At 43.7% G+C, this 15,035-nt stretch overlaps 1 protein-coding gene across 2 annotated transcripts in view; it reads right to left on the bottom strand.

The window, feature by feature from the left end:
* Window positions 1-15,035, bottom strand: part of LOC139105053 (protein abrupt) — an 85,826-nt gene that overhangs the window by 30,385 nt on the left and 40,406 nt on the right. Inside the window, exons 6-10 of one of the 2 annotated variants that reach the window (XM_070660934.1) lie at window positions 9,003-9,227; window positions 8,393-8,593; window positions 8,044-8,209; window positions 7,075-7,134; window positions 3,498-6,123 (exon numbers count right to left, since the gene is read on the bottom strand). In XM_070660934.1, coding sequence (XP_070517035.1) covers window positions 5,399-6,123; window positions 7,075-7,134; window positions 8,044-8,209; window positions 8,393-8,593; window positions 9,003-9,227 — 1,377 coding nt within the window. In that variant the 3' untranslated portion in view covers window positions 3,498-5,398. Of the gene's footprint in view, window positions 1-3,497; window positions 6,124-7,074; window positions 7,135-8,043; window positions 8,210-8,392; window positions 8,594-9,002; window positions 9,228-15,035 lie in introns of those variants that run through there. The other variant, XM_070660933.1, reaches the window with a different exon arrangement.

Genomic DNA, 15,035 nt, shown 5'->3' with positions numbered 1-15,035 from the left:
TATTTTTAAGCTCTTAAAAAACGCGTCTAAAAATCAGCTGATCGTCGTTGCCGTGGGGACTAATCGCGGCGAGGTTTTGGAAAGGTATCGCAATTATAATTTATTCGGGGGACGTAATAACGTAAGGGTAAAACCACCCTCGGCGCGAACAAGTTGCCTCGCGCGCGACGTCGATCTTCCGAGGATGAAAGCGAAGAAAAGGGGGCGTCGTAGACATTAAAGAGGCAGGAGACGAAGTGGTCTCTGGAATAAGGTCGGACGAAGGGAGAGGGACGCGGCAGATGGGAAAAAACAGTGGCGGATGAGAGGAGAGACACAAACAGTTCGAAGTGACACCGTGCATTTGTCTCGTTGTTTCGCTTATCGCGCAAGACCCTCATTTTTATCCCTCCCGCAACGTCCTCTGGCGTAGTTCCGCGCCTTTTGGCCCACGTGGAGACCACCTACGCGAGTCCTATCTGTGTCGGCCTTAACTTCCCGGTATATATTTGATGGCATCGCCACTCCCAAAGTGGGCTCTTACATCCAATCTCATCTCATTTCCGGATCTCCTCTCTTTCCTGATTTTTTGTTTTTCAACTCGTGTTCCGATCGGTACGATTCAGATAACCTGATCGCGTCATCGATCTAGACTAGGATCTTTCCAATCTTTACGCTAAGTCCTCACTTTCCCCGAATATTTCAGTAACGTCGACCGAGCCCGAAGCTCTGGGTACGTTCACCCGGAAAAATTTTATAATGACGACGACGAAAAATAAACTGTACTGCCTTTTCAAATATAGACAAGTTTAATAAAAAAATAAAACGTATACATAAAAAAAAAATAATATCAAAAATTAAACTTATTAATTCTTTTAATTAAAATGAGCGTAACAGAAGTAAATGTAATAAATCATATCAAGAAGTATCATGTAGGAAATTACGTCAACAAGTACTCGTGATCACATGTCGCGTAATAGAACGCGAGAGAGGAACTTGTCTTAAAAAAGAAAAGAAAAAAAAGAAAGAAAGAAAGAACACGATCTGTTTCAATATCTACTTCAATCTTCGTCTTAACATTAAACTCCACGTAATCGAGACTTTTCTTTTTCTCCCGGACGTTCGGAGAAAATCGAGATTTAAGCGGACACGAGGGGGATACGGGCGGTCAACAAAGATTAAGAAAGAAGAAGACAAAGAAGAATTCTTCTCTTCGTTCGCATGTACCGCGGATGTCGGGCGGTTTTTCTGCGCTCGCAGCAAACAATGCCGACTGAAACGAAATTGCCAATGAATAACCATACATGCTCGCGCAATTGCCGTACGTTTTTTATTTTATTTTATTTTTATTTTTTTTTTCCATATTGAAATCTGGTGGCGAGTTTCCTCTCTCTTCGCGCGGAAAAATATCGCGCGGTGTCGAACAGCGGTGGTCAAACGTGAGCAGAGACACATTTTCCTCGGGGAAATTCGTCAGGGCGATAAGAATCTGACCGAGCCCCGGCCGAAACGAAGTTATCCGGATCGGATTCGAGTGATAGATGGCTCTAATCTGCCGAGAGTGCGCGATCGAAAATCAACCTTGCAGTAGAAAACACGGGATCCGTAGTAGGCTGCGAGAATTCAGCATGAGAGATCGAGATAAGGACCGACGCAAAAAGGACATAAGTCACGCTGACACGTAATTTCGGCGGCCGGAATGATACGCGTAATTGTCTCCGACGTCGCGCGGACCAAGACGAAAATGTACGCCCGTGTAACTTTTAAATTAAAAAGTCAAAATAAGTTCCTTGAAATTTTCTAATTTAATTTTAGAGAAATAGATTTCGATTAAAATGAAATTAAATTAAATAACTCGGGGATCAAGATCCACCACTTTTTCTAACACTATTCGTTTTTTAATTCTATACATCCTGCGGCGAATAAAATAAATTGCATATTTTATTTTCCGTTCAGACATTTGCAATTCGTCAATAACAAAATAAAAAAAAAGTTAAATTAAAAAAAAAGAAAATTAACGATGCTTAGGGAAAAAAAACAAAATAAAAATAAAAAAAGAACAAAAAAAAATTGCTCTTAAAAAAGAAAAACTGTGACTAAAGTGCCATTCGAGCCAGCTTCAGGGTTTCATCTTCAAGCAGGAACTATCGCATCATCTCCAAAGTAACCGAAAGTACTCGTAAATGACAATCATCAATCATAGCCACGAGAGTCATGCGGGCTACGCGCCCGATCGTATCCTATCGTTTTCTCCCGTGCCTCGTGTCACCGGGTGACACACGCGCCCGAAGACGGAAGCGAGTCCCATCCCCGGCCGCGCCCGCGCCGAGTGGAGTACCGATGAGTGCTTTTAGACGAGGCCGCACTCGTAGGCGACGGGGCTTTACGCCGATGGCACGAAATAAGGAGAATGACGAAACCGAAGGGAGGCAGTCGGAGCGAAGAAGAAGCGCGCGGATAAGGAGACCGGGGCGGCAGCCGGAGGCAGGAAAGGGGGAGAGGTTGCTGAGAACAAATGCGAAGCTCTGCCTCCATTTACGTGAGGGTTGCGAGCGCCGGGGGTTGGGCGCGCGGGATGGAAGAAATTCGTGGAAATACCGCGGAATTGGATAAGCTCGTCGGGGTTTGTTTTGCCAGGGGTTCGCAGCGAGGATAAACGCGGCGACTGCGGAATCGCGTGGTCGATGGTCATAGGCCCGGGCTATCGCGTGTCCCGGCGAAACTTCCTCTCGCTCGCTCGCCCGGCCGTCTGCGCGGAAATCGGCAATCTGCTAACCCGAGACAGACACTCGCGTTGTTAACAAGCGTCCCCCGGATCGATGAGCCGAAACGGTTTCTCTAGTTAAATTAATACTCCGTCGGGACGCCTTACTTTCTCGTGTGCGTAAAAAATAATCGGTGCTCTAAGTAACGTTCGATAGTCGGCGCTTACGAAATAAAATACAAGTTTTTACATTTAGCTTTTTCATGATATGATCTCGTAGCGCGATTCGCCGATCTCATTCTTCGGCGTAGAGAACGCACGGAAGGAGACGGTTCCTTACGTGGACTATTGTCGGGACGAGGCGATCGAAAGGCCGACAATGGAATTGCGATTATCGTCCGAGCGGGGTTGCTTGCCCTCATCAAACCCTATATACGCGAGGGCGAATCGAATAGTATAGAACACGATGAGAGACAGGGAGAGGTATCGGCGAAGGAAAGAGGGAACGGAGGGCCGAAGAGCGGGATTGGCGCGGGAGGAGCAAGATAGAGTTAGAGAGGAACGGGCGGGAGGTACTAGGTGCTGTTTGTTGAATCCTCGAGATCAATACGACGTACCCTATCTCTTTCTCCCTCGTAATATTGCGAACGATGCCGTGCGTGACACACGTACATGCTCCCGATGTACGTCACGAATGCCGAGGTGATGCTGCGCCAATAGATTCCAAATTTTTCACGATCCGCATCCGTCGATCTTCATCCCTTGTTTGCGAGACGTGAACGAAATTGTAATGTACAAGCAGCTTGATTGCTCATTTTCATTTTTTTTTTTTTTTTTTTTTTTTTTACTCCCACCCCAGTAAGATAAATTGACGCAACGATAAGCGCGAGGGAAATCTCGTGGTGAACATTGTGCTCATCAGTCATGCCAATTACGACAGATTGCTGCGGTGAGATTGCTAGTGGCGCACCTCCATTTCCGATAATTATGCAAAATAACATTCTACACTTCTATTAACACAGGTCTCAAATTGAAAATGTCGTTTTAAAAAAAAAATTCTGTTCTACGCTATTTATGTACAAATAGCAACGGGCATATAATAGTATGTGTGCAACACACACGCATATATACGTCTAGAATTCAATCCTCATTAATGCTTCGTATTTATAATCATTAGAAAACTGCCTCTTAGAGAACCAGAACGATGCAAGAAATTAATAACAATAGTTTTCAAAGATTAAAAAAAAAAGAAAAAAAAAAGAAAGCATATATATGATTTCGGTTGTTTCGCCCGTGTCCGAGCTTTTATTCCGTATTTCAGTTCTTTTACGAAAGCGAAACGGGCAATTTCACAAAAGAATATACCGCGAAGGGGAAGAGGCGGCTTCGCAGCGCAAGCCTGCTTTTCAAAAAGCGGGATCGGTCATACCGTTTTACTTATCGCGCTAGTTATACCGCGATAAAGGAAGCTCTCGCGGAGTCTTTTGTCTCTCTCTTTCTCTCTCTCTCTCGTGCTCTCTCCCGTTCTTCCCTCTCCGACCAATCGAGGAGGCCTGCTTATCGTCAATGCGAAGGGTGAACTGCGCACTGCGGTATGGGACGAAAATAGGTCGACCAATTCTCGTACCAGCACCCTCTTCGGCCTCCGCCTTACCTATCGACACCTCCGCACCCTTATCTGAACTCTAATAAAAAACGAATACCTACGAGTGCGAGTTTCGATCGCTTAGGCGCGGCCTTTTCGACGCACATTCAGGGTCAAATTTAACCACCGTTGATGCGCTGAGAGGGAGGCCGAATATTTAACCAAGCCGCTCAAAGTGTTGCATTGATAATTAACTCGACAACAACGTATATATGTATAATTAAAAGTAATTAGTGATTCTCTCGGCTAAATATATATTTCACGTAATATCGAAGATATATCACGAAATATAAAAAAGAAAAATATATACCTTCAATACGATAAGAAACGAGATCGACTTCCGAGCGAATTGCAAAAGTTTAATACTTTACTGCTCTTAAACGTAATCAAGCCAAATACTAAATTCCATTTCTAAACTCGTTAAAAATAAAACGAAAAAACTTGCAATTGTATGATCTCTTTTTATTCGTAAGAAAATCAACAGAAAAATTTAAATATTACTACAAATTGGAGCAATAATTTCTCGTTCCAATTCGACTTTCTTTAATATCTTAAAAATAAACTAACTAGGAAGCAGTGAAATCTCGGAACTAAAATATAAAATACTACTTCATGCAGTCTTATTGAATCATATATTGTACACCAAAAGAGTGTGCAAACATTTTTCTCCGATAAAAATTATCAAAAAGATGGTCAAAGTTTAGGCTGAATCTACGCACCTTCCTCCAGCGCATCTCAAAGAAAAAAAAAAAAAAAAGAAAAAAAAGAAAAAAAAAAGAATGATATATACAATACATTTGCGAGGATTGATTCACTTCTGCTAAAGACACAGACACACATTTGCGTCATTTCCGCAGGGCGTTTCTTTCCACATTTGATTTCTTCATAATTCAATAACGATGGGGATTCATCACTAAAAATTACTCTGTCAAAAGTCTTCACAAAGAGATCACAAGTTACGAGGCATCAACGAGTGATTTCGAATAACCTGTCGCGTGCGCGTGTGCAAGTCGCGAATCTTCTTCGATCGATTTCCAAATTGCCGCCTGTCCTCTGTCAGTCGTAGAGTATTATTGTTGAGATTGCTGGCTCGTGGAAATCTGCGAGACGGCCTGCGAAGATTGCTGCTGCGCCTGCACGCGCACCTCGTGATAGAGAGAATAGGTTTTTCGCTTTCTGATGCCGTGCATGGAAAGCAGATGAATCTGCAAATACTGCTTGGTTTTGAACTGCTTGTTGCACACGTGGCACGAGATGTACTCGGTCTGCACGGTGTGAACGTTAACGATGTGCTGCTTTAGATTAGAATTGTTCGAGTATATCTTGCCGCATTCGGGACACTTGGGTTTACCGCTGTTGTTGGCGTTATCCATTTGCTGGTGATAGCGCCTGTGAGTTTGCTGATGGAGTATCGCCATGCTCTCGAGCTTATCCTTCGCGCAAGACTGCAGCATCAAATTCAGCTGATCGCTCTTCGTCGCGGTGCTCTGCTGGAGATTTTGGAGATTGTTCTGCAGTTTCTGATGCATCATCGTAAGCTGCTCGCTATTTAGATTATTGAGGGAGTTGAGGGCATCGAGGGTGTGTTGCTGCGACGACTGTTGGCTGGTGGCATGGTGGTGATGATGCTGATGGTGATGATGCTGTAGCAGGACCGAGAGATCCTGTCCTTTCGAGTTGTGACCTCCGTCGCTCTGATAAGTTCCAGACCCGGCGTGGTCGTTCTTCAAGGATGTTCCCGGCAGCCAACCGGAGCTCGAACTTGAACCGTCTCCTCCAGAGGGCTGCCACCGCCCTGGAACCACCAGCCAATGTCAGTCCTCAGCCAACCTCGTACGATCCCTTAAACACTATTCAGTCGCTCTCTTTTTTTTTTTTTTTATTATTTTTTTATTTTTTTTTTTTTTCTCCCGCAGCCCTTTCTTTATGCATTTTTCAACTTTCTCTTTTCTGAAAGTGTATTTTCCAGGTTTCTAAAGACAACTTGCCCTTGATAATTTTTTTTTTTTTTCACCCTCCCCCAACGAGTCTCTCCCTAAACCTAGGATCGAATTCAAAACTTCGCATCGTATGAATTAATACGGCCCCGCAATCGTTTCCGGCGCTCTTGCGCGCCCTATTATTCGTCTCTTCTTTATTATCGTTCCATATCGCGATTTGTTTCCAATTTTTATTCAAATTGCAATCGCGTCAGATCACCATATTAATATATTATACATATGTGTGCGTAATCAATTACCTCGAATAATCGTGAGCAATTTTGAATTTACAACTCGACTGGTGGTGTTGGAAATTTTGCTGATACCGCAAAGTAGCCCAATGCGAAATCGATTTTCACACTTGCACAATTTTTTTCAAGACGTTAGGCGACGTCGTAAATAAGCATCGCAGACAAAAGACAATGACGAAGATACAGTGTAAATGTTTCGTTTCCAAATACAAAGGTAGTCGCATAATAGTTTGCCAGAAAAAAAAAAAGATTTATATCTCCGCCATGTAAGACACGCTAACGGTAATGAAAATCATAGAAGAGCCGTTGAGATGCGACTCCGCAATACGTTGCTGCTCACCGTGTGATAAGAAGGGTAGCTGATAAGGAATGCAGGGGTTGTGAGAGGTACGAGAGTTTCATGCATTCAACGCAACAACGAGAGATCAGAGTCTTGGGAAACGACGGAAGGATACTAGTCTGGGCTTTAAGAATGTTCAAAAAGATGAGATCAAATCGCTTAATTGATAAACTTACCGTAATTCGGATCTTGATTGGCTACCTGATGCATACCGGAAGGTCCTGGCATGTTCATGCCTGTAATTTATAAATAAAGAAACAAATTAAATAATTGAATAATTAAAATTTAATTTAGAGGCACAGCTAAGCGTGTAAAATGGTTTATATTAAAAGGAAAAAAGGATAATAAAAGATTTTAATGACGATAGAAATAAAAGAATTACGTATTTAAAATGGGAAGGAATTAGAAGAGTAACCGATATCAATTTCGTAAGATGTCGCGAGCGTGATAGAAGAGTGCTTTATAATTAATTTTTAAATATTTAATTATAACGCGGCGTACGTGAGTACGAATTAACAAAGTCAACCAGTGCTTCACAGTGAATATAAATATAAATCACGAGATTTATATCGCTCAATTGACTGTAGAACAGGTAAACGAAATCATATTATGTTAATAATATGTTAGTTTATTACATTTAATAATAGATTCATGTTAACACATTTTCATAAGTCAAAGAATACAATGAAATTATGTACACAAATAGAAATAATTGTAATTATTCATTAATTAATTTTAATTGAAGCCGTAATTAGTAATTAAGTCAGACTAATTGCTAATTACGAAAGTAATTAGTAACTGGACGAGGAATTAATAATTAATTACAAATGTAATTAGTAATTAAATGTGCCATTAATTAAAAAACTAATTTGCATCCTTTCGACAAAACTGGGATTTCTTTGGTCCATCGTGAATTCAACTCTACCTTATAAATAATAAAGTGGATATTATTTACACGAGCAGCTATTATCAATATAAAGCGTTATTTTTCAGGCAGATCGATAGTCTGCTTATTTCTATTAAAATATTCGACGTTTATTATTAAATTCATTTGCGGGTGGGTAACAAAACAATGTAATCTGCGCCGAAAAATATTTTATGGAATCCAACGGTGGGAATTTTACGCCCGAAAGCCGCATAATTACCTTGAAGACTTAATAACGCCGCGGGAAAGCTGTTGCGGTGGTGTTCTAAAGAGTCATTTAGAATGTCGCTCGGCTCGGTCTTAACCGCGTTCAGGATGCTGCCGTGGTTCGACATATCTTCCTCATTTTCCGACATAGAGTTCGAGTCTTCGCCAGTCGACTGCGCCTGAAAGCAGACCGAACGTTTCCGCAATTCGTGAGTTTGCAAGTGCGAACATCGTTGTGATCGTGCGTTACATTAATATACCTCTTAACTTTCGACTTATAAAATTTTTTTTTTTTTTCTAAAAGACCATCAATGACGGACGTTATTGCTAGCTATTCTGATTCACACATAATTCTCGTTCACCTGTATATTGTTTGTGGATGTCGTGTGTATCGTAGGGCCACCTTCGAGTGCTTGACCTAGCAAGGATTCCTGAAGATCCGATTTTTGTTCGACATGGTTGCCCATCGGCGGACTGTAACTCCTCGCTCGTTTTTCCGGTGGGCTCATATCGCTCTCGTTGAGATCGCCCCTGCCGTTGTCCTGCCAGTTCCGTGGAGTCGCCTAATCGAACGGAAACAATACGTGAATGTTCGATAGCACGGCATTAATGCGAAGGGCAGTGCGTGCGATTATTCTTCATAATTCAGTTTCAATTAGTATTTAACATTCGATAATCTCATTATACGTATAATCAGCGGGACTCCGAGTGCCCCATCCATTATTAAAAGTTTCGCGTAATATTTGTCTAACGTTCTATTATAAGTCGCGAAATTAAAAGCTAAAGGACGAAGCGGGAAATTCTAGCCGGGATTCCGGCTGTCACGGCGCCGGCGACGGCATAGTGTTAAAAGCACATTAATTAAAATTCGTTTTAATTAAGGCTAAATTAATTAAAAGTTCGAAACCAGCCGTATAATTCGTATAATTAATTTTCCAACTTCCATATTAAACTGCCGCGGGGACAACTTACAGGTGCGCTACCGTTGTTGCCGGCCGACGACGACGGGATTTTCGTGGCGCCGCTGTTAACGTCCGCCAAGCCCCTCACTTGAAGCATCTGAGCAGTCTTCAGAAAGGCGGGTAGCTGCTCCTGGCCCACGTGCACCTCCCCATGATACATAAAACGTAATAGGGATTCCATATCCGACGACGCCACGTCCTTCAAAATCACGATCGGATGCGGGCACGGATTTGCCTGTAAAAGAAATTAACATTTCCTTTCACATTTGTTTTCACAATTAATAATTCAACGCGGAGCGCGCAAATAATAAAGCGTCCTAATGTAAACGACAGAACGTTATTCGCATTTTAAATGTTTTTAACTTCGCGTTTCCCGTAATTACACCCAGAATCGCGTAACACCCCGCTGCAGAACTGAAGTAACTTTTTTTTTTCCCCCCTTTCTTTTTTTTTTTTTTTTTTTTTTACCAAAAATCACTTTAACTTGCACAACATTATACGATTGTCGTGAACTTTTGAGATAGCTCATGCGCGACAAATTCAAAATTCTGAACTATCTTAGTCGTGCAGTATTGCTCAACGTTACCCATCCAATCAAGCAGATAACCCACGTAGCGCTGATTCAACAAGGTTTGATATAAGATACCAGTGTCAAATTAATTGCGACTATTAATTATCAGTCTATCCCGGGCGGATATTAGCACGGCCACGGTTTTATATACGGCAATTGCAAAAAGTGCGCGGTCTAACGTTCGATCGATCAAAGTAACCGACTCGTCGGGAAGCGCGGGATTTTTCCAATCGCAGATTCATACGAGAAGAGATCGGAAACCGGGAGAGATGCATTGATCCTCGATCAGCGCGAGGTCAAGAGGTTTGACGGTAACGAATACCACCTCTCCTCCGTTTTTTTTTTTTGTTATTTCTTTTTTATTCTTATCTTTTTTTGCTCCCGCGCGCAGAACAGACTATTTCTCACGTATGCTGAAATTCAACAAATCACACGCACTCGAATACCCGTCGTGGAAAAAGGATAAGCAACTTTCCTTCCCTCCCTTTCAAAGTAAACGACTCAACGTCGGGCCAGAGGTTAAGAGGTGTACGAGGATTCTGATCGATGCCCGGCGAATCGATCCCTCTTCCGAAGCGCTTAATCCCGTCCATTGATGGACACGCGGGAGGGGGGTGTCTGACGGTCGATTAATTTGTAACGATTTACAACTGAGATGCATATAATCAACGTCGTTTAATCTACGTCAAAGCCATCCCTTCGTCTTGACGCGTCGCGGACTTGTGCGTCGAGCTCGCGTAGGTCGACGTTCCTTTTAACGAACGCGCGCGAATAATTAAATTGTTATTAATTAAATGATTTTAATCCCAACGAGCGGCGAAAAATGTCGCCCACGACGCGGGCAAGAGCGAAGAAATCTAAAACGAGGCGACGCAAAGTGTCCTTATGCCGAGAGTGCCCCAGATACCTTCTCACCTTTCTCATCAGCGGATTGACCGAGTGAAATCGCTTTTCGCCGATGGTTAATTGCATCCACGAACAGTCACGCTCAACGGGCAATTGATTCGTAACGACAATTTATAACCACGACGCGTATAATGATCGATACTCAATCTACGTCGGAACGTTCCCGTATATACCTAGGGCATCAATTCTTGCACCTGTCAGACCGGCGAATTAACTCTTAATATTGAACGATCTTCGAGATCGTTAGGCGGTGACAATTTATCCTCGACGAGCTAAGCCGCGCGTTTATTTCCCGCTTGAAAAACTTGCTGAAAATCTTTTAAATACTCGCGCACGTATCTCGATTCATATGCAACGCTGATAATATATTACATCTCGAATATATTATTTGCTTAACAATGACTGACGGAGAAAAATATTGTAATGTGTTGTAATTCGACGTAACGCTATCTCTCTTATTTATTACTATTAATTAACGAATTATTTATTTATCGATTTACTTTCTTACTTTATTCATATAAATCCGCACGCGCAATTAGGACGGTAATTATATCGCCGGACTCTTGAACAAACGGATGCATATTTTCATAACGTGGACGGAAACGCGGGACGTGTTCCCACGTGATTAGATGGGGGGATTACATCGATGTAACGACATCGATCACGATACGCTCTCGCGGTGGAAAGACTGCGAGAGCAGACCGCACAAAGCGGAGGCGTTTCGCGGCGATGTACGTACATCGCGGGGATATTATACGAAGTGCTAGTACCATTATCGACAGCGATATTAATTATAATTAATGAACCTCTCGGGATGGAGGCGCTTCGCCGTGCGGCTGCCTACACAGCCGCGCCAAAACGACGTGATGCTGCGCATATATATGCCGCGGAGACGTACAATGCCGTGACCTCGGCGAGCCATTCCGGCTTCGATTATCGATGCCCCGAATTTAACGTCGGAGTATGTGAAAACCCGCGGCGGCCGATGCCGCCGGTGCGCAGAGACATTTATTATTGGCCGGTATCGACTTAACGTCGGTGCACGCGGCGCAACGAGGCGCGGCGCCACGATTTATCGGGCCGCATGCGACGGAACGTATCGGATATAAATGGTTCTCGAGATGGAAGAGCAAAGTCACGCGTGCACTGCGTGGAAACGGCGTACCTGGAAGTTGAAATATCAACGGGCCGCGTGAGGGACACGCTCGGGAAAACGTCTGCGTACTTATTATTTTCTCAGATAAATCGGTACGATTTGTTGTACTCTGATAAACATTCGCGTAGCTTGCGAACGTCGGGGCTTGACTTCCGTTCGAGATTGCAACTTCGACAAGTGATATATTTAAATTTTTTTCCCCCCTCGGTGGATCGATACAATCGATGCAATTTCGTAATTGAAAAACTATATTTTATTAAATGCCGATGGCCGTTCCGTAATAAGAGAAAAAAAAATACATATATATCTACGCTACTCGGGCATTTTATCTCGACAAAAGCACGACTTAATCAATCGAATGCATTGAGATTCATCTCTCGGCGAAGGGCAGCGCCCGGCATAGGGAGGAAATATTTTTACCAATAATCCCGTAGATACAAAAGCACTTTTTAATAATAATTATACGATTGAATAAACGATTCTTATTATACGATACAAAATAAAGGAAAAAAGTTTCAATTGCGAGCGATCGAGAGTATCCCGCTGTCGTAACATTTTATTATTGCGAACGCATTTATACGGCATTATTTCGAAGAGATACGACCGCCAGCGAAGAACTCCAATCGGCCTGAATTTTTTTCAAATAAAAGATAAACCATTTTCTTTTGCCCATGGCTTGTTTCCCGGAGACGAGGAGCCGTTCTATCTTTGCAAAATTTCAACGGGCGCATTTATTCAGGCGCCTCGTGAATATTAAACGTCGCATATATTCCTCGATACCTTTATCGGGTGCCGGGAAGCCCGTTGATGGGAATAACTCAAATAATTGAAGTAGTGGCAATAATCTGTCTGCAGGTATCCGCGCACCTTTAGAATTCCGCGGCGAAAAGAGATAAAGCGACATAAAGAAGCTTAGTGGAAAAGAGACAATGGGCCGCGCGGGAGAAGAGGCGAACGAGAATACTGCGAACTCCTTTATCGCATTAACCAACTCAATTAACAACTTTGAGACGAGACACCATCCTCTCTAATTAGACCTAACGGGATTAAAACGGGTCAATAATTAATTGTATGATCGCGTGTGCGTCAGAGCAGAATAGGCGAATGATCAAAGAGCCCACGATTAATTTGCGAGATACGTATTGATCCGCGCGATGCGTATCGCGAGATCTCTAACGGATGATACTTATTCGATTACAACTGCGCGCGCGAAGATACGTCGACATGTCCGCTAATTACGTTTCAGCGTTTGCTTGCGAAACACGGCCACCGAAGGAGGCTATACCTTGAATTTTATTACAATTATACAGAACCCACGCGGGGAACGTTGGACACGAAACCCGTTGTCGAAAGATCGTACCGTAATATAATCGCGTCGTGCGCGTTATCAAATAAAATCTAGTTGGTAAATTGCTCTCGCGCATCGGTGCGATGAATAATTTGTTACGACCATTAAAAAGGGCCGTCGGATTAACGCGATATTTACCGATACGCGTTACCAGCACGATCCCGGACTTGGCTCAGGCGTCACGGCGATCACCGTTTCGTCAGCTCAATGTTCTCCGAAGGAGAATGTAAATAAGTCGCCGATCGATCCATCATTACGGTATATCTCATTTGTCCGTGCCGGACGGCGGGCTTCCGGCGTGATTTTTCGTCCGCGGGAACACGTGGGGAGATGTTGCGCCATCCCTTATTAACGGCTCCCTCCTCCCCCCCCCGCGAGTACACGATTTTTCCTCGAATCGGCGTATTGCCGTGCGGCCGTAATTATCCGGCCACCTGTGAGCGATCGGAATCCAGAGCGTCCGCTTTCTAAAATCCGTAAAGCAGCGGCAAGCGCGGAGGAGAGATTGTGCCGAGCGATTAGGAGAGCCGGCCGCGTGATCGAGCGGTACCGATAATTGATTAGTGGAAATAAACGGGGGCCCATGCGTGAGAGACACAATGAAGGAGGCGGCGGAGATTAACGATACCACCGTAGAAAACGCGCGGGGCTTGTACCCGAGAGTGTCGCAAGACGCACCGCGACGCGGGAGCCCTTAACCCCTTCGCAGTTCCCGGTATCCATTATAACGGGCCATACATCCTTTTTATTCGTAATACGGGCGTCTATTTTCAGATGCGCTCGGTATCCCGGTGCACGCGCGCGCGACCGTGAGTTATGATTTAAATTATTTAGCGCGGGCTGCATGATTAAACGGAGTAATGAACGGGAGAGGAAAAACAAGCAGCGGCATTTCGCGCCGCGCGCTAATGTGTTTGTAGTCGGGAAATGATTTATTTAAAGAAGAAACTTGCCGAACGGAGCGAATACTATATAATTCAAGCGCAGTTAAAACAAAGCTGCGTTCTTTCTTGTGTTGTTTTTTTTTTCTTTTTTTATTATGTCACCGTGAAAAATCTCCGATTGTAAGAATAAGTCCTAGGAAAACGAGAATCCTCCGACGCGTGCGCGGTGTTCTATCTAAAAATTATGCAAATTGCTTTCTCGTTAAAGATCAAAGGGGCGAATTATTTACATCATCCCGGTATTTTGACGGATCCGCCGCGCGTTTGGTAGACAGGTTGAAATCATGCACGAAAGGAAGCACGGGGGGTGTCGCTGCACAGTTTGTAGCGTGCGCATCACAAAGAACGCCAAGTGTCACGAACAAGTCGGGGGATACGTAATCGCGCACAACAGCCGTATCGCATGCGCGCGAAGCACCCTAACTAAACCGTAAGTAGAAAAGTAGATACGATTGCATGGTTTCTGATCCGGTTATGCGGCGTGCACGCCAGCGGTCGTGGCTTCGCGAAACGTTACGCCGGCGTCACGTACGTGTGCACGTGCGTGAAGTAGCGATGGCTTTGACGCTGATTTTCGCGAGCGATCGATCCGCGAGAACGCGCCTCGTCGATCAAAAATACCGTGCGCAGTAGGCGCAACCCGCCGGAAATTCCGCCCTTTTACGGAATACGAAATCGACGTTATCGCGCGTGTTCATTCAGCGGTGAAATCTCCAGCTATTTCGACGCAAAAATCGAACGCGCGCTCGATGCTCGTGCACGCACGCTGAACACTTTAAAAGCCACACTCGAAGTCGCTTAAAATATTAGTCGAAACGTTAGTCACGATAATTCTTCGACGAGCGTTTCAATGATTGTTTTCACAAGTATTTAGCATTTCAATATTATTTTCGCTCAGGATAATGCAAGAGTCATAATTGCGTCCTACAGAGACGCGAAAGATAGAAAAAAAAAAAAAAAAACTCCCCCTTTCGCTCGTGAATATTCATGCGTATTAATTAATTTTCGCATCTAAATGTTAAAATATTCGGGCGGGCTTGGTGTTTAAATTCGGGACTTGTTAATAATTGGCTTGTTTTGACACCGCGAATTATTGTCCAGTCGAATCCATTACTCCG

Source organism: Cardiocondyla obscurior, linkage group LG08 (assembly GCF_019399895.1).
Source record: "Cardiocondyla obscurior isolate alpha-2009 linkage group LG08, Cobs3.1, whole genome shotgun sequence".
Taxonomy (NCBI): domain Eukaryota; kingdom Metazoa; phylum Arthropoda; class Insecta; order Hymenoptera; family Formicidae; genus Cardiocondyla; species Cardiocondyla obscurior.
Note: the sequence above shows the minus strand (reverse complement) of the source record. Positions and strands in the feature narration are given on the sequence as shown.